The sequence below is a fragment of the Phalacrocorax aristotelis genome, chromosome 7 (genome assembly GCF_949628215.1).
Source record: "Phalacrocorax aristotelis chromosome 7, bGulAri2.1, whole genome shotgun sequence".
Taxonomy (NCBI): Eukaryota; Metazoa; Chordata; class Aves; order Suliformes; family Phalacrocoracidae; genus Phalacrocorax; species Phalacrocorax aristotelis.
In genome coordinates, this window is record NC_134282.1 from 44073523 (window position 1) to 44093927 (window position 20405).

Sequence of the window (20405 nt, forward strand, 5' to 3'; positions counted from 1 at the left end):
TAAGCGGCATTACAGAAGAAAGGGTCTCCATGCAGCAAACCAACTGATTGCTACAAAAGGCCAATGATTTTACATATTTTTCAAGAATAATTAAAAAGAACTAGGGGAGAAAAATCTATTAAGGGTGGCTTTAAATTCAGAGGTACTACTGTTGACTCAGAAAGCATGATTGCTAGGAGATTACTTTGGGAATGCACTGCTAGATGCTTGCTGCCTTCTTCATAGTTGTTTCCAGGCATCTACCATCACCCCATCTTGAAGGCAGAGTCCTCAGCCAGATGGGTCTTCAGCCTGAAACAGTACAACTATTCTCAAGTTATATAAAAAATGAGTCTGGTTGATCAGAACAATTTCCATACAACATCAGCTAAACTCACAGTGGGGTATAGTGAGGCACGTGTTACAAGGAGCAGTAAAATTTGGCCTGATAGCCCTTTCTAGAAATAATAGATTTATTTTATTCCATTCTGCAATATTATTTGCCTTTTTTTAAATCTTAGGAAAATCTAAGCCACACTTTACTATGAAGTATCTGGCCTGCCATTACTCTATTTGGACCCAAAAGCAAACATGTCTTGGTTCTTATAAATTGTTCTTATTCTGTGTATGTATTATTTGGTGCATAAAAAATAAGAGGTCATCTCTGCTGCAATGGATAAAAGTTAATGTAAGCACCTAATACAGAGTGTCTTTGATTAGTTAGAGACAACTGTAAGCTTCATTAATGGTCTTAATGAGTTTCGGTTTTTTGCTTAGGGATGTAATTTTCGCTAATGCAGTGTATCATCCTTTAATATATATAAAAATATTTGCATAAAGAGGTCTTATATTGTACCCACTGTCACCTGCTTAGGTGCACAGTGTTAACATTAACAACATTAACATTACATCCATGAACAGGTGGAATGCAGGTAAGGTTCAAAATATGAAGGAGAGGAGAAGCCAGACTAAGATACAAGTAGAGTTGGAGAAGTTCTGCTTCACTAAAACAATTCCACATTCACACTTTATTTCAGATACTGGTATTTGCTAATATTAATAAGATTTCCTGGCAAGGTTAGAACAATAGATGCTTTAAAACTGAATATTAGATACATAAAAAACAGATTTTTTTTTTGTTTGTTTACATGCTCACAATTTGAAGTGATGGTTTTTCACTGAATTATAAATGTCCTGGGTCATTTGTACATACAGGTTTTCTTTGTCATCCAGGAAGTACAGGTGATCTTTGACTGCTGGATTGAAACCCTCCTCCACTAGCTGTACTTTACGGTACTTAAAAGTCACTGTAAGTTCAATGGCACTCTACAAAACAAAATTACATCTACTTATCAATGTCAGTATATAACTGTGGGGATTAGATTAGATTTCCTAACCTTAAAGGGAATCAGATTTCAAGAAAATCCATACAGCACTGAAGTCAAAGCCTTACTAATAGAGGTCTAAACTATCTGCATTCATCCAATAACAACTGGACTGAGGAATATGGGGGTCAGTAATGACTCTGACTATAAGAAGTGCTGGGGCCACAGAAACATTATTGAAAGGCTTACCTTACTATTTTATTTAAATGAGGCAGGAAAACACTAGTTTTCAGCTTTTAGTCAGAGAGAATCAAGGGTCTTATCCAGAAAATTACTTAATTATGTTCTTTGATCAAAACCCAGAATTTTTCTCAAAAAAGAAAAGCAAAGAAAACAGCAGTTGGAGACTGGGGCTCAGTCTCTCACTGTACTTTACATCAGATGGCAAGACAAACCACTATCTTGACTGTTCTGTTTGTTTAACCCAAAAGTTTAAAGACTGATTAAATAATTAGTCATGCAGGTATATCAGTGTTAGTTCTCTTGAATCATCTCAGTGAATACACAAACTTTTTCAATGGAGCACGTTTATTTTAAATAAATAACTTGAGAAGTACGGTGAGAGGGACATTCTTGCAACATTTTCCTAATTCAAGCTAAACTTCAGTTTAGAATTTGGATATTTATTCATTGGTAGGATAAAAATCTAACGCCTCTCTTGCAAAAGAAGGTTCTCTTACAAGCTTTTGTGTGTGGATCTTTATTTTGCACATAACGGTCTGTAGAGGGAGCTACACTAAACAGAGAACACAGCTGTGTTACTGCACTACAGGAATCCAATAGGAAATATATTTTCCACTAAGAGATCTTCCTGACTTTCTATGTTAAAATGTGCCACGTATTCTGTAGCGGCTCATGCAACTTTGGTTTTTTTCAGGCTGAACTGAAATATCTGGATGCCATTCTCCTTTCATATTGGTAAATGACAAGAGCAAGGGAGAGATAAAAGAAGCCTTTTTGAGACTTGCTAGTGTAACTAGGAAGCCCGTAGCCCTCAGGAAAGAAAGAAAACACAATGCAGACAGACACACAAAAGCTACTTAGGAACACTGGCTTACTTTAATCCTTATAAAACGAGGTCTTGCATAGTTTGGAAGGTGAGTGTTAACATATCTGTAAGTACTTTCTCCGTTAAATTCAGAGTTTTCCTTTAGTCGAATACATGCCATTCCTGTTCTGCCTTCATAACCTGAAGGAATAACAACAGCAAATAATTGCAGTTCATGTATAAATTTGAACTTCAGGCTAACCTTTTTTTCTTTCCTTTGTTTCTCCTAAAAGTAAACTGTCCCTTCTAAGCCACTTTAGAAAATATACTAACATATTTTCCTTTAGACATCTCAAGTCATTACATTTTCTTAAGGCTTCAGCATGTTCTTTTGAAAGCCTAGCATCAGAATTCTAGATGGCAGACATTCTGAAAATCATCCTTCTTTGAAAAGACTTTGGAAAATCAGATCTTATTACTCTGAGGCACAAGTCTGCCTGCAGCAGCATTTAACTGTGTGGGTTAATTTACTTTACAATAAATCATGGTAAATATCCTTGTACTTACTGTGCCCACAAGCTCATCCATGCAGAAAGAGGACAGAAAGGAATAAGACCTAGTTTACCATTGCTTATTATCATACGAACGATTAATTAAATGCTGCAAAAATCCAAGTACTTTTGAGTTTTTACTTGTTTAACTACATGCTGAAAGAGCTTCTTCCCTCCCCTTTTGGTGGCTAAGGGATGGGACACCATTTAAACACAAACCTTTTGGTGTTCCTTCTGTTTTCTGGGATTACAGGTAATGAAAGAAGAAATAGGTAATATTCTTATACAAAGTTTTATGTTAGAACTATATGAATGCTTTCACAGAATTGTGTACAGGAGGAAGTGAAAACGGAAAGTAGCATCTAGTGCTTAAAGTAGAGCACAAGCATATGCTAATTTAAGTGGATTGTTTTTAACTTTCTTTTGAGTCTTGTTTCTGCTTGCCTTTAACACCATGTATTGATGGCATCTGGCATTCCATTTTGTTTATTCAAAATCTGGAGTGTTGAATTAATGAGTTCTCAGGTGATATATACTATCACCCCGAGCTATGTTACTATAGTACAAATATTTCTGTGCCATTGAAAACGGGGAGAAAAAAAAAAAACCCCGCAATACACCCACAGTTATTACACAAATGTAAAGTGAAAACCAATTTAAACATTTTTTTTTCATTAAATTGTTCCATAATTAGGTATTAACACCTTTTCTGTGTGGTTTTACAAAAGCATTGAGAATAAGAGCATATCTTCCTCATCTCCTAGAGTATAATGTGAGAAATACGTAAAGAACTCTAGACCATTTATATTGTTACCTTTCTTTTGAAATGTCTCCTAGGGCAGCTGTGTGTTTATTCCTCCCACAAAGCAGCTGAAAACAAGAGTGATTTTTAAAGAGAGATGCTTTAATTTTAAATTCATAGGTGTAGCAGAGGCATACATGATTAATAAAAAGTTTATTTGAATTAAAGTCACTATTCTAATAGATCATCTTGGTTTATAAACAGCCTTGTTATTCTAGCCTCAGAAACACTGGGTATTTCTATTCTCATGTCTTCCACTTTTAGTAGAGGAAATAGAGAGTGGATCATAACATTACAGAATCTCTTACATGTTCAACAAACAGCGGAAGGAAATGGTGGCTATAGGAAGAGTGGTGTCTCTAATACACCTTTTAATTCCAAAATACTAAACTGTCATTGATATGACCCATGTTATGATATACCATAGTCTGGAAGACTTTCTGAAAAAGTGTGACACCTGTTAGTTAATGTTGTTAATGAGTTAATAACTAATCTGTTATACCTGCTGGTATCTGTTGACTTAGTTAATATGGGCTCCAAAATTCCTCCTCCTCCTTAGACTACTCTAAGGGCTTGCAATGTATTGTGCCACCAAGTCCAAACCACTTCTGCAAGCAATACTAGGGATTGCAATCACATCTAACCTTGTCTGTTTGATTTCAGATCCCTACATTACACTGTAAGAATGGGTTCTACTTTAACTATCTATCACAAGCCAAATGCAGTGAGGAGCTAGATGGGAGTCCTGCGGATCTTGGGTAAGTGAGAAACATGGACAGGAAGGCACCTCCAAAATACAGAAAATGAGAAAGTAGACTAAAGCTATCTGTTCACTCTGATGTATTCCAGTGTCTCTGATAATCTGCCTTTAGCAGCAGTCCCTCTCAAATTAAAAAAAAAAAAAGCTGCCACTAGCCCTTAAAGAGTTTAAAAAAGCTCTCACAGAGTTTTGAGTAGAAAAAAGGCATGTTAGAACTTCTTGCATTGCTTCAGATTGTTAAAGAAAGGTGAAAAGGTGAAATCAATTTCATTAAATTATATTCTTGTGCTTCTAGAAATTCAGGTCCATTTTTTTTGTCCCACTCTACAGTAATTGCAGAGCTATATTCCTGTAAAAGATACAATGTTTATTTCAAGATACTTAATCTCAAATATTCTTCCGTTCTCCTGTTAGTATTCTTGTCGTACTATGTTAATGTAAGCTTTGGCTATGTTTTTTTTTAGCTAATTAATATTGCATACATTTAAATGATGGAATGTATCAAATGTGGCTTATGAAAAATAAGCTGAAGTAGGGCTACCTATACTCTGCAGTTTAGTATATTGATATTTTGTTAATGTATTAAAAAATTCTTTTGTTGAGATACTTTGAGTATTTCACTCATACCTGGAACAGATACTCCAGATACAACAACTTCTTGAACGAAGTCAATCAGTCCTAAAACATCTGCAACTTCTGTTGTAGAAACATCTTCCCCTTTCCACCTGGAAAATAACCAGTCAATAGTCATGATTTCTATTTGTAATACATATAGCGATCCTCAGTGTTTTAATGTCTGACTTTATAATGGGCTGATCACTGAGCTTGAGATCAGAAAGCACATTTGCACTAGAACAAGGAATATGTTATCAAAAGTAGAGAAAAACATACCACAAAATTCAACAATGCATTCCAGGCTATAAAAGTCTGAGAAGAATTTAACACACTTAGTTTAATCATGCTTAAAATGTCTCTAAACAAATAAAACCCCAAAATATTACTTACCCTAGGTTCCATCCTAGGCTCGATGCTTTCTGAGTTTTAAAAGTATAGTGAATGTGAAACCACAGTGTTTTTATTCTATGAATGTGACTGGTTTCTGACTGTTCAAAATCACATTCATTCATCACCCTCAGCTGAACCTCTTGTAGGCTCTGCATGTAACTATGAACACAATTCATAAAATACAACAGTGGAGGTGACTTGGAGTCCTCTCTTTTTCTGACTGAAGTCAGAGAAATTCCTCTTTGTCAGTCAGTAGGAAATACTGGATATGAATTCAAACCTGAGAATGAGTCGGAACTTTCTCTTGTGACAAGAATTTAAGTAAATTAATTAACCGGAATGTGTCTCCAGTTCGATCATGGAAATAAATGAAGTTATTGTTGATCACTAAAAGGTCACCACTATTAAAATATAAATCCCCTTTTTGGAAGTCATCTCTTAATTGCTGCTTCTGTTTGCTGTTTTGCTCCTGCATAGCCACTAAACGGTGCATATTGGGTGATTTTGCAGATCAGTAGGAGGAGGTTCACCTAGGAAAAACATTTGTTTAAAAAGGACAGTGTAAATTGCCAAAAAATAACATATTTTCATTACATCAATGAGTTTGCAGATGTTATAGAGTTACTTGAGAATTTTGTCATAATCATCATCCTTTAAAATCAGTTGTGGAGGTACAGATTGAGTTCCACCTTGTCCTGTCAATTCACTAGTCCTCAAAAATACTGGTAGATAATGCAGTTTGTCACCTGCCTGTATTAATGCAGCAGAACAGAATCTCTGAGGACTTGTCTGGTAAGTGAAAAAACAGTTGCCCAATTTCTCTAGACAACTTCATAAGCCTCAGTTTGAAACACCTGACTCAGTAAGAGCTGTGTCTACACAGGAGACTTACATATGGCATCAGGATGTCTTTAGAAGGTGACCATTGGCACAGGCTACTTCCACATAACTCAGCTGGCATGGGGCAGCCTTACCCCTCAACCAAAAGATTTACCTGGATTTAGGAACCAAATATTGGGGTTCAGCTTGCTTGCTTTAAATGCAAGAGAGACCAAAAGGATGCTTAGTATGTTCTTTAGTCTTTCATCTGCTAGAGCTGGAGTAATTTATGAAGGGAGCAGGAACACCTATACTTTATGTAAACAGAAACTCAACTCCACATTATATAGAGCTTTGCCATGGATGTTACACACTGGACTGAATTTTATCTCTATACAAAATAAATTACAGTCTGTCCCCATCAAACCTGTGATTTTATATTTTTTCATGGGTTTCTCTCTTACATTGCAGATACTCTCCACATCTCTGCAGTTCAGCAATTTAAACATTGTGTGCATTTATATAAATATGGAATATATGTGTGCACATCCCTACTCCATAGGAGAGTATGCCTATGGGGCAGACACTCTTACTGTAACTGGTATATTCCTCAGCAATGAAAATTTAACACAGTTGGTAACCTGTCCACGGGCTCCCTTATGCACAGAGAAGGCAAGCATTTCTGTCCTCACTCACAGTAACAACTACACATGCACCAGAATGCAACAAAATCAAAATGTATCACAAGCATCTGGTTTAAACACAGGCTTGCCTGTTCCAATATATAAAACCCTCCTATTAAAACTGGTATTAAGATATATTATTTTAAAAAGTATTTTCATGTGTGCTTTCTCTATTGCCAATGGCAAACCATTTCAGCCACTGCTGGAGAAGAGAACTGCTTTCTATTTTCCAAATGTTTCTTTAGTGGTATGTTACATACGAAGTCTGAGAAGAATTAAATAGCTCCTGCAAAAGTCAAGATAGAATCATAGCATGGTTCAGTCTGGAAAGGACTTTTAGAGGGCATCTAGTCCAACCCCCCTGCAGTGAGCAGGGACATCTTCAACTAGATCAGGTTGCTCAGAGCCCCATCTAACCTGGCCTGGAATGTTTGTAGGGATGGGGCATCTACCACCTCTCTGGGCAACCTGTTCCAGTGTTTCACCACCCTCATTGTAAAAATGTTTTTCCTTAGATCCAGTCTAAATCCCCCCTCCTTTAGTTTAAAACCATTACCCCTTGTCCTGTCACAACAGGCCTTGCTAAAGAGGTTGCTCCCATTTAAGTACAGCAAGATCTGTACTTAAAAAATGTTAGCATGTCCATTATTAAAACTAGATAAATTACTAAAATCTAAGTATACAGATGCTGCATTCCCCACTGTACTTTACCTTTCCATGAAGCTGTATTGCAATAGTATGTGATCTGTTACATATTTTGTAACTTGTATTTAAAAACCTGGCTTACTCAATGGCAACTCTTAGCATCTTTACAGATAGAAGTCATGCAAAGAGATGTAATTTTTTAAAATTACCTTTCTGAGAATTTTTAAAGGAGTGAAGTTTTTACCTTTGGGAACTCTCATGCAGGGTCCATTTTCATCTCGGACTGGTTCATCTTTCTCTATGTCATATTTAATCAGTTCATAGCGTAAGATTTTCTAGTGAATATTTGTAAAATGTATACACACATGAATATTCAATCTTTGAAAAATACTTTCAGATTTATACTACATAGTCAGCTTTCTAATTAACAGGAGTCAAATTCATCACATTTCAACTGAATGTGCTGAGTCTAAATGTTCTTTTACCTGAACTATCTAGAGGTATCTGTGATATCTAGCATGGGCAACTACAGACTTGGGGAGAATCTTCTCCCTAAACAAATTCATAACTGAGCCTTGGGTTCTTCCCAACTTGTCATACAAGTGGTCTGGTATATGCCCTTAGCAATACACCAAACTTCACCAAGAAGGACAAAATGGCAGGTTTTGTTGTTTTTCTTACCTTCTGCAGGCAGTTTACTCTTTCCACTGCACCAATTTTTCCAGTGTAATTAACAAAAGAAATGTTTCCTTCAGTTGATGCATAAAACTCCAAAATACTAATATTTCCAAATCTTCGGATAAATTCCCTCCAAACATCAGCCCTTATTCCATTTCCTATGGCAAGTCTGACTTTGTGATCCTGATCGTTGTTTCTCTAGAAACAAGAAACAGTCATAAATTCAAATTTCTGCTGAGTGAAAGCAGAATTTCTATTTCTGGAAAACTCTGAAGGCAACTTTAGTCTAAAAGTATTGAGCACATTCTGAAGCAAAATGTGTGCAAACATGATTACAGTTAAGGTCATGATTTTGACATGGAAAAGACCTTACTGAGCAAGTTAGGCTATATATCTAACTGTAGTTAGTAGTTAACTTGATTTGGATGAAGACAGGAACAAATAATTCTTCGCAGAAAGCCAGAATGAAACTCAGGCACCATGCTAAACTAGTTTGTGTGTAAGCCTTGTGGTGACTATCTGCAGAAGAGTGTAATTTACCCTGAATTTAGCAAAACATTTGCAGGATTTTAAATGGTGTTTGGGTGGAAAGGAAATCCCTTCTGCCTGCCATTTTAAGTTCAGGATCAAGTCTGCTAAAAATTCTATTACCACATTTCTTATCGCTTTCAATAGTGCTATTAGATATATCTGTTTACACAATAAAGTAATAAACACATAATGAGGATGGCAGTCTACTTATGCTTTCTCTTAGATGTTTATATTTATCCTCAACAACAGGAAGTACTGAACTGGGTCAGACACTTGTAATTCATAATATGTAACAACAGCCTGAGAAAATTTTGACAAAATATGGAAAGGCTCTTTTCTCCCACTCCCTGCCTTTTTCTACAACTGTTTCTTTTATTACATAATTGAATAGTATTTTAAGGCACGAAGAGTCTTTTTAAATATATACTGGCTTCTTAACTTGGAATACTTTGTTGAAGGAATAAGACTATTCTATCAGCAACAGACTGGAATGTGTATTTGTGCAGAGTAAGTATGTTGGCTCTGTCTTTTAGGAAATACAGCGCAGAGAGCCATGCAGTAGATGGTCAAAGTAGATGATGAACATGGAGCATTGCAAAATGCTCTTCCAAGGAGTGATTCAAAAGAGAAATCTGGCCATTAAGACACACGTGGATTGGTCTTATAGTGTCATATTCCCAGAAAAGAGTAAAAAAAAAAAGCCACAATGAAATGGCTATAATTTTTAAATACTGTAAAACTCTATTTGGACTCCAGTCATATAATTTCTGGATTATTATTGCATTTCTGCAGAATAGTCTACAAATGGATGTTTAAATTTGATCTAAAGAAGCAATACATAAATATCTAGTCCTCTCTGTGATAGAGAGATCTGCTATTAACATGTTAGCACAGAACCAATCTGAAAATAGAACAATGAAATCTGCTGAAGCTCTGTGTAGTGCCTAAATGCCTTGCTGTTTACTTTTTATAAAAATCTTTGTTTGTTGTAGATGATGCTGTACAACACCATATACAATATCTTAGTCTCTCATGAGAGAGGCTCCAGCTGATTGGGCATTTATACATCTGAGCTTAAACATTTTATTTTGAAATGATTCACTGGGGACAGGATGCTGCTTGGACAGGATCCACATTGTCCCTCATCTTTTCTTGTTCTTAAGTCTGTATTTTCAATCTTTCTTCCCCATTTGCTTAGGCAGATCAAGAAAATTTTTATTTAGCCATTAATTTGCCACAGTTAAAGGAGGAAGGAAGGATTTAGCGATTTGTCCTTAAGGTGATTTCCACAATACTCGGACTGTTCATTTGTTCTGAAATGACTATATAAATTAGCTGGAAATACAGTCAGAAAAAAAACCCTGTGACACATACAGAGTTTTTTCTTCTATGGATACGTAAAGGAAAGAAATGATAGCATAGATAAAAATTACTAGCACAATAATGAAGTCCAATAACAAAATAGCATTAGTTAAGACAGATGACACCTTACATCAATGTGGATCTCGCTTATACTGCGATTTCCTCATGGAAAAGACTGTGTCTCTGTTACATCTGCAATAACAGGCCAAGCCCTCTAGGCACCATGGCAGTTTAAGTAATAATATCCATTCTGTCAAGTTCTTGCATTCTTAAAATGTTAATCCCATCTTCCTGGGAGACTTCTGCACTCCGAGTAGCATGCATATGGGTACATGCGATCAAATGTTAAGCTTATAAACCTTTCTTATGTAAAGTGTTTTCCCCACTGGTGTTGAATTTTACGTGTTGAGTAAACAAAAAATCCTTATATTAAATAATGAAAGCTAAGATATCTATGTCCACCTTAAAATCTGACCTTTGTAGATAAGCTGCCACCAATAACAAGTGATCTGTACGACAGCCTCAAATACTACTCAGCTATATCATTCAGTGGGCTTCTGGTTCAGCCATTTATGTTATTTTTGATTAACAGGTTACTTTAATGGTTAAGCTAAATGTCTCTGTGTGGCTAACATTACCAAACTCACATCATTTGGGAACTAATTTATACTTGGCTGGCAACTGTACCCATCTTTGAGATACATGTTAAATTCAGGAATTTACAGAGTATGTCCTGTGACTCAGTTATATTTGTGTGTGCATGCATGCTATCAAGAAACACAACTCTATTAAAAATGAGTGTATTAGCTTATTCTTTAAGCTTATTTTCCTAAAGAACATTCTGTATGAAAGGAGATAATCTAGATTTTCACCTTTTCTCCTATTTTATTCATACCAGTTGAGTATTGGCTAATTATGAGTACTTTGCTAACTGGGATTTTCCATGAACTGCAGGACCGATGTATAACTTATCATCACCCTTAACTATATGTTTCGAGTGCCCAGTTTCTTTAGCTCAATTTAAAACTCTTCCACCCACACTTTTTGATTAAAACTAGTGGCCCAATCCAGAGGCCAAGTCTTCTATTATAAAACTTTATTTTATTAACTGCTCATTTTGGGCTAATAACTCAAGATGAAATAATACCAAGCATCACAGAATCTTGCTTAGATACCTGGTTCCTGAGGAGTCCTGCAGATTTCCAGTGAAGTTATTTCACATCTCTGTAACTGACATCAGAATGAAACCTCTGTATATTTCATATTTTACACATATACATAAATTACAAAGAAACTGTGGACCTGATTCTCTGTTCTGGCTTTCGGTTATCAAATGGTGATAGAAAGACTGATACCACCTTTGTTCTTACTAAATTCTAACTGCAGCTCATTAGGCCTACCTCTGTGAAACTCATTTTATGCAAATGTATTTCTGCAATTAAGAATTAACTAATACGACTGCAGGGATCTCAGCAAGAAAGCATCCTATGAAGACAGTATGTTAAGTGCATCTTCAGAAGGGGCACTCTTTAAATAATCACATTAACACTTTCACCTGGGGATCATCTGACTATCTTGGGTTAGAACATCTTAGCTACAAAACCCCCAAAACTCACATTATGCAAAACATAGGTCTGCTGGTTCCTAGAGAATTCCACAATCTTGTTTACAGCTGGAGTGCTCAGATAAGGTAAGTGTTCTCCCTTTTAACAGAATATCAATTAATGGATTGCCATTGTTCTAATCTTCCAATGAATGATTAATTCAAGCAAAAAGCTTTTTTTTTCTCCTTGAAAAAAGTTCATATTAATATGCAATGTAAATACAGACCTCATTAGGGAAGGGTTTTGTTGGGCTTTTTTTTTCCCCTCCCCTTATAGTTAGATTTGAAGCATAATATAGCAAATATTCCCAGTAATTTAATTAATCAAAGAAGAAAGGCAGTTAATATTACCTGTGGCACACTGCATAGATACCAAAGCACTTCCCCAATATACTGTATCACCGTTACATTGTATTTTTTTAAATCATCCCAGAATTGGCTTGCTGAAAATCTGGCACGCAAAACAATAGTCGCACCTGTGTAGAAAGAAGTAAAACAAGTGACAGAAGGAACAAGTCTTATTATATCATAAGACTCTATAGATTTCTCAGCACAACACTGTAGAAAACTTGTAGAATTAGGGTTATGTAGCTTTTGGAAGTACTCTGCCTAAACCCTACTGAAATATAATCCAGGCTGAATAATTGGTTTAACCTCGATTTCCATTCACCGGAAGTTAAAGGCTATTATTGTGGATGAAACTCTTGTACTCATTTACCCTAAAACTGTGCAAAGAGCTGTCATGTAAGATAGGATATATCCTGTTTGTCCAGGTGATGAAATAAAATTTGTACGGGGTGAAGATCTGTGCGAGTCATAGGAAGACAACAGAAAAACAAAAATGTCTCTTGACTTACAGAGTTTCTGGTAATAGAGACATGTATAACCGAGTATTTAATGTCAAAGTTTGGGAGCTAGGGAAAGGCTTACTGTATCTGTGATCAGATCTGTGCATGAATTCTGCACAGTAACACATTCATTCTTACTAGTCAAGTGCACGGTACCTTTCATGATACATCCATGGACTCCAACGAGGAGGGCAGAGCTATGATAGAGTGGTAGAGCAGTATACACAATGTCTTCTGAGGTAAGGTTGCCAGCATCAAACAAACCACAAGCTAGCATTCTGCGTTCATGGTCAATCACTGCAGCTTTGGGAAGACCTGTTTAAAGTCAAGCAAAAGGGTGCATAACCTCACTTGAACAATAAACATAGTAAGACCAGTCAGTTCCACAAGGACTTAAGAGAAGATGATTTTCTCTTATTCACTGATGCAAGTGATAGCTCCAGAGTTCAGGGAGGTATGCATTTTGTGTCTATGCAACACACTGGTGTTTAGCCCTAGTGAGGGTATGTCTTCCCACATGTAACTTTTAGGCGATTAGCCCCCCAGTTACGTGCCTTAATTCCCAATATTATGGCACCTAAGAATAGCAAGAACCCAGAGAATGAGGAAGTGGGATTTGGAGAATCTAGCATGCTTAGCAAAGGGAATGGGAATGCTGAAACAGAGGTTAATCTCAGATCTTGCATGTCTCCTGGAATTAGGTATTTCCTTGCAGCTCTGAATCATTCTAGATGAAACTGGAATTCATACTACCAAATCTCTTCTTGGTTTTCCATCAGATACAGTTGAACTGATGACTTGCTGAAACAGATGCCAGAAAACAAAATGATGGTAGTGCTTGCCTATTCTGTAAGGACAGAGAGATTAGAGCCCTTAACAAGGATGAAGAACACCTGGGTTATTTGCCTTCCGCAGCCCAAATAGGATTCAAGTTAGTACTTCCTTCCTTCCAGGCGAGTTCCTGCCCCAAGGTTCAAAGACTGAGCTACTCTGCAGGCATACCCTGCTCTTCCCAATGAAGCTATAGGTTTGATGAGCACTTTCAGGTGTTGTATTCATCTTCATTCTTGTCATGCAGTTTCTGCTGTGGCTAAGTGCTCTTAATGCTAGACGCCTTTATGTATAACAGGCTACAGCTCCTATACCAGCTGCAGTTTTGCACAGTGGCCACAACTAGCTGTATTTTATGCTGCCCTCAATATTTTTGGTCCTCTGACACCCAAAAACTTAATGGTCAGCATTTTGAGTTCATGAGTCAAAGATACTGAGTATACGGTGGGTGCCAAGACACATACCTAGGCCAGCAGTGTCTCCAGGGATATGATATACCAGATGTCTTGTGATCTTACTGGCATAAAATTTTAATTGGCTTTTACTTCAGTCCCTGCCCCCAGATTTAGTACTTAAAGTCAGCCTATGTTCTACATACTTTTCAGTTTTCCAAATTTTCAGTTTCCTGAGGGAGAATGAATGAATGTAGGAATTAATGTGAAGTAACAGAATCTCTTTCCTTAGTAAAAAACCACAATGTTGGAGGGAATGTGTGGCCTTCCATATAGTTTTTTGTGAATTTTTATTACCTGTAGTACCAGAAGTATAAATATACATGGCAGGAGTTTTAAAGGTAATATCTGATCTCCAGGACAATGGAGTAGGCTCATCTGAAGCAGCATCTACTTTATCAAGAAAGCTCTCAACTCCTTCTGTAGCAGATCTCTTGCTTAAATAATATACTTTAACATTTTCTTTCTTCAAGAATGGCAGTATTTCTTCAACAGATTCCTTCAGTTCTCAAAGAGGAAAGAAAAAAATATTAAAAGAAAATTCTGTATTATTCTGTGAACGATACTATTGGTGCATCAACTTTAGCTCAGCAGCTTTCATGTTTAGCTGCTGTTGGAGAAATTCACATTCAAGTCACTTCAGAATCCAGCAAAAAAGACTGAAGAGGAACAGCGTACCCCCACAGAACTGGGAGTGATTTAATTTGATCTGGTTTTCTGCAGCAGGAACAGAATTGCAGAGGAGCAATTAATGCACGCTTTCCCTTGCCTGCAGCCCCTGTGGGACACTGAGGGAGAGCACACCTGGCATCACGTTGCTGCCTTCCCTCTCCACCATGGGGAAACGCCTCATGGGGCAAGGGCCCACACAAAGTTAGGTGCTGCTTAAATCACCACTACGTTTTATGCATAAAGATGAATCTCATCTTTCACAAGTCCCAACACAAATAGGAGAAACACTGAGAAGCAGAATGAAGAGTGACTTAGCAAGAGTGGTACTACTGAAGCCTGGACTCTTTAGAGTTGTGTTCTGTCTCTCACACGTCTTCATTAATCCCAGTTCTCCTGATATTTCCTCTGGTATCTCCAACTGACAAGAGTGGACGATTTCACTTATGTGCAATGAGTAGGCTAACTCCCTGCATGATCAAGTCCTGTCTGCCTTTCTCTTATTGAAGGAGTAATGTGGGTCTCTCCCTTCTACCCACTGCCAGTTTCAACCAAGTTAGAAAGAATGTAGTTGTCTCTGAGACTTTTATTCCCTTAAGAAGCTAGATAATGGAATGAAGTGAAGATGACCAGGAAACTAGTGCAATTGTATATACCTTGTTCCTTTAGGAATCCAGACTAAAACCCTTTCAATTCACAGGCACTTTTACTTGAATAGATAATCCACAAGATTTAAAATGAATCCCCAAAACTAATTTCAGTGAAATATCATCATATAAAATTTTCCATAACATGTAATTTGTTTTTTACTACTTCTATTTTATTTCAAAGCAAAGAATAAATTACTATTAAATCAACAAATCACTGAAGCAATTTAATACTGAAAACTAAAATCAATTACTGGAAATTCTATCTCCACACTAATTGACGAGATAAACCCAAAATCCACATCAGAAGTTTGTCTCAACTGCACAAAAGCACTAACTTTAATAAAAGTATTAGCTTTGCAAGCCTGGCAGACTCTGGAATTGCCCATCAAACAATTCTGTACTTCTGCTGTAACTTCAGTCCAAAAAACATTCTGGGATTACCATGGGTACCCTTTAGCCACCAAGCTACTCATCAAAAAATCTAATGAAGGCTTCTTCTAGTGAACAGGTAAGGAAACCTCAAAATATTAGCACAGCCTGGCCTGCCTTCCTCCATTCCACCTGTGCTTTCCAGCACTGCACAGATGCTGGACTGCACAAAGAGTAAAGCTGGGTGGGAGGAGAGTTCTGCTCCTTAGACACCATCAGGCATGAAGGAGATAAAGTAAGGCTTTTTATGCAAGTATCTAATGAGCTGGCATCTTAGAGATAAATAACCACCAATAAACTTTCACTGGGATAAATAACCCTCCAATAAATTTTGAAATCCATATTGTAGGTATAATTAAGTTTAATGACATATAGACTGTATTAATGAATTCACCATATTTCTTTTCAGAAACTTATCTGCAAGTACACAGACAAGACCTCATGTGATGGTAAGTTCTGATGAGCAAATATTTATCTTCTGTGTGGAGCAGCAAGATAATGAAGGATGAAACTTAATAAGGACAGAGAGAAACAAGGTCCAACAGAAAAGACCTAGACTTCTTTCCTCTCCTCATGTCCAGTAACCACTAGTGCAGTCAAGCATGTAGTAAATTTTTATTAACAAGGCTCAATTTTTCCTTTCACTTTTTTCCCCTCAGAGCTGAAGGCTTTTTAGAAAATCTGAGGCAAGTACATTATAGAAGGAAGAAAAATACATTTCCTACCCTACAAAATAGCTTTTCCCACATATGCTAGTAACTCATATACTGATTAAATTTGAAAGCAGAGATTACACAGAACTTATTCTCAGTGAGGCAGAGATATATCACAAAAGGAGAAAACTTTATTTGAACTCCTAAAGTTTTGGGGCCTATCAAACACTTTCAGTTACATAAAATGGATTAATGAGTTCAACTATCTAAGCTGAAGTGGAGTATATAGTCACATAGAAGATAGGCAGATAAAGAGTATCTTTGACTTCCCATATGGTCAGTCACTTATACTCTAAGTATACATATACCTACAAATATAAAGGACTGGGCATGAAATAAGGTCCCTGCTTTATATGGAACAGAATGCAGCTCTCCATTTAAAACATACTAGTATGCCAAAGCCTCTTCCACGGAAAAGGAATATGGCTTGTCTACATGGGTTCATGCCTTTTTCTTTGAACCAAAACCCGACAAAAGCTTTTATATAGACTGCAACCACCTTCATGTGTCCAAGTCACTGTCCAGCGGCAGCAAGAGGATTCTTCTGCATTACCGCGTTTAATTTGGACACTTGTGTGAAAATAACTGTGAATTAACCCTGTTGTTTATCACTGAGGGCTATTTTATTTCTAGGTCTTTATTACCCTTATCAAACAGCTAACAAGGTGTCAGCACAATGCCCTCATCTCGTACGGTAGCTGAAAATTAAAACAGGGTGGAAATTATGTGGGAACCTTGTCCTTTCGCCTGGTCCGAAGCAACTTCTCAAACCCCCACATTCAGCTTTAGCAGATGGGACGCGATCAGAAGCAAGTGTCCCTCCGCCTCCCCGCCACGTCTACGCACCGGCAAGCCCGGCCGGGAGCCCCCCGCGGCTGGGCTGCGCTCCGCTCACCTCGGCTCCCCGCCGGCAGGGGCCGGCGCCGTCCTCACCTGGGGCTGCCAGCAGTACGGTGGCCGGGCTACTCTGGAAGCAGCGCAACAAGGACGCGGCCCTGATGCTGGAGTTGAGGCAAGCCACGGAGCAGCCCAGCCAGACCCAGACGTAGGCGGGCCGGTTGCCCATCAAGAGGGCCAGGCAGCCGCCCGCCCGGCCGCGTCGCGCAGCGCCCGCGCCGCCTCGCTGCTCCGCCGCTCCACCTGTTCGTAGGTGGAGACCTTGTCCCCGAAGAGCAGCAGCGGCTTGTGTGGCGCCCGCCGCGCGAAGACGTCCAGGATGCCGGCTGGCGCGCGGGCGCTGGCTCTGCGCGCCCTCCTCCCTACCCGCGCAACCGTGAGGGCGAAGCGCAAGTCCTGGAAGAAGTAGGGCCAGGCGCAGCGCAGCAGCAGCCCCGCCAGCGCGGTGGCGCACAGGGCGAGCATGATACCGCTGCCGTCTCCCCTTCTTCCCTTCCCGCCGCGCGCTTGGGTACAGCCGTTGCGCCCCGCGAGGCACGACCAACGTCCGCGCCTCGCGTCCCGGGAGGGGCGGGCTGGGGAGGACTGACGGCCGCGCCCGCCCCCTCACAGCCCCGGGGCGGCGCGGCCCGCTCCCGCCGCGGCCGCGGCTGGTGCTGACTGACCCCCGCGGTCGGTCCTCCTGCCCAGGCTTCGGCGCCCCCAGAAGATTTGTCTGGTTTGATGGCGTGCACTCCCTGCCGTAGTTAAGAGTTTTGTAAATAACTGAAGACTTAAACTTGCAGCTTGAGCCATTATTGACCTAAACCCACATCCAGAGAAATACAAACGAGCCAGTTTGTGACCAATAAGGATTAAAGGAATTCAAGGCTCATGAGCTGAGAAACTTGAAGGACCAATAACAGAAAGAAACACCCCCCCGCAGGGAAGATAGAGGGATGCCACAACCACAAAACCATGAAACCACTGACAGTCACAGTAACTGCGGGAAAGGTAATTCTGGTGGGGCAGATTGCAACCACTGACTGAGTTGAGGGCCTGCTGGATGACCGCTGTAGGGAATCAGAGCATGGCAGGCAGCGCGTGCCATGGTGGAGTCGCAGCCTTGTGGGTGCTTGTGGGCTCCCTGCCTGCCTGCCCTGTCAGAAGCTGGGGCCAGTGGTGCAGCAGAAGAGTCACGCAGATTCGGGGCAGAAGGCTGGCATCCTTTGTTGAGACCAGGACTAGTGCTGCATTCGTCCTGCATGGGATACAGGCCACCTGTGTGTCCCCTTTTGAAGCCGCAGTTGTCAGCGGCAAAGGCAGCCAAGCGTAGTCAAGGTTCACACCAGGAGAAATTTACGATGAGGCGTCCTGGCAGATTAAGTGGTGAGCTGCCTTCCTACCCTCCTCTTGTACCAGCCCTGGTGCTATTCCTCACTGGGTGGTAAATAGTCTAGTAGGTAAATAGTTAAGTCAACTGAAAATTTGGGGTGTGGCTTAATTTTTTTTTATTAAAAAACCCCACATTTATTAGTATTCCAGATGCACAAAGGTAATTTACAGTCTCAGTCTCTCTGTCTTGCTCTTGTCCAAGGCTAAGAGACATATTAGTTGCTCAGACAACCTTGAAGCAAATTCTAGGAATTTCACCCTTCTGACTGGACCCAGTAACCAGAACGCAGTGCTTTTCTTGGTGACGTTTAAACAGCCGTTACTGTGAATAAGGACTGCTTTTTCTTTTTTTAATTATTTTTAATTTTATATATTGCTAAGTGCCACCAAGGGAAAGCCTCCTGCCCTCTGGTTCACAGTTTTCTGCTCCCCTTTTATGTCATATCTGATCCTTCTCACCACAAGGTGAGACGTTTCTGCCAGGAAGCTTCTTTTTTCGCTGCAGACTTTGTTTCCCCTGCCAGATCAATTCACTTTGCTGTTAGGTGAGCTGTGGCTAGCTCTGATGCAACACGAGTGCTGGATGTTCAAGCTGGGTGGGAAGGAGCAGAGCCATCCAGTCCGGTTAGCTGTGGTCAGACCTCCCAGGCAGCTTCTGCAGCTGAAACTGGACCCGGTGGGTTGCAAGTGACCTACAGCCAGTGTTGCCTTTCCTGCTCACATACTCCTCCCTGTGAGCCAGTGTTAGAACTCATGGGGCTGAGTGAGGAGCTGGTTCAAGGAGCTGGCACAGGTGAAAATTAACTGGTTTATGTCTAGGGTAAATTTTTACTAGCATTAGGCTTTAGCATTTAGACAAATTAGAGGGTTTTTACAGTTCTTCTGTAACAAGCTACTGTTTCAAACTGGTGCTTTAGGTTTTTTAGCTTTATTTTTTAAGAGTTACTTCACAGCTGTAAAAGCTACAGAATATTTTTGAAAGCTTCTTTATCTGATGGTAACTGCCTGGGAGAAGCATGAGAAATTAGTACACCCTACTGGCAACATTCACAGCCAGTCTTTCCAAAGCATTGCTGAACTACCATTACTAATTCCAGCTTCATGCTTGGAAGAGTGTGCAGTAATATTGTGCTGTGGTCCTGCAATGGGCTTTCTGAAGAAGAGTTTTCCTATGTAACCTTTTCTTCTTCAGTTACATCTCTGACTTCCTTGCATAGGCATTTCTGTACCTTTAGTAGGAAATTGTAATCAGCAGCCTGAAGAGTCAAAAGCCTCAGGTTAATTGATCATGAGTGTGCCCCAGTGACATTTTGAAGGACCTTTGGCTGCCTTATGATTCAGGACTAATTTTTTTACAAACTTCTAAATTTTCACACAACAAATACTTGGTTTGCTGGCCAGCTTTTTCACAATACATTGTTGTTCTAAGCTATTCCTTGAGATAAACCTTTTCCACTGTTCTGCAATTACCAGCTCCTCATAAAGGTTTTCAGCTCTACAGAGATTTCAGTTATGAGGTAGCTAGCTTGCTGAGACAGTTAAATTTCTGAGGCAATATTTACTGATGCTTAATCTAGCCATGGCAACTAGAATTCACCAGTTTACACAGTAATTATGTCAGCATTACTAGGCATTTGGATAGCCTCCAGATTTGAAACCAACTATATTTCTTCAGTTCATGTTATTTTCGCTAATATTTACCAAGCTCTACCTACTTAAGTCTATAGTGTTCGTTCTGATACTTATGATTT

The 20405-nt window shown here is 39.2% G+C and overlaps 1 protein-coding gene across 1 annotated transcript; it reads right to left on the reverse strand.

Moving 5' to 3' along the window:
- Positions 1–335: 335 nt before the first annotated feature.
- Positions 336–17786, reverse strand: SLC27A2 (solute carrier family 27 member 2). Its single transcript, XM_075100474.1, is given in 12 exon segments — positions 336–1305; positions 2423–2553; positions 5093–5190; positions 5806–5922; positions 5924–5993; positions 7856–7952; positions 8299–8493; positions 12143–12267; positions 12796–12954; positions 14220–14429; positions 17317–17472; positions 17475–17786. Coding segments are annotated over 12 exon segments (1803 nt in total). The 5' UTR covers positions 17746–17786; the 3' UTR covers positions 336–1131.
- Positions 17787–20405: the final 2619 nt, after the last annotated feature.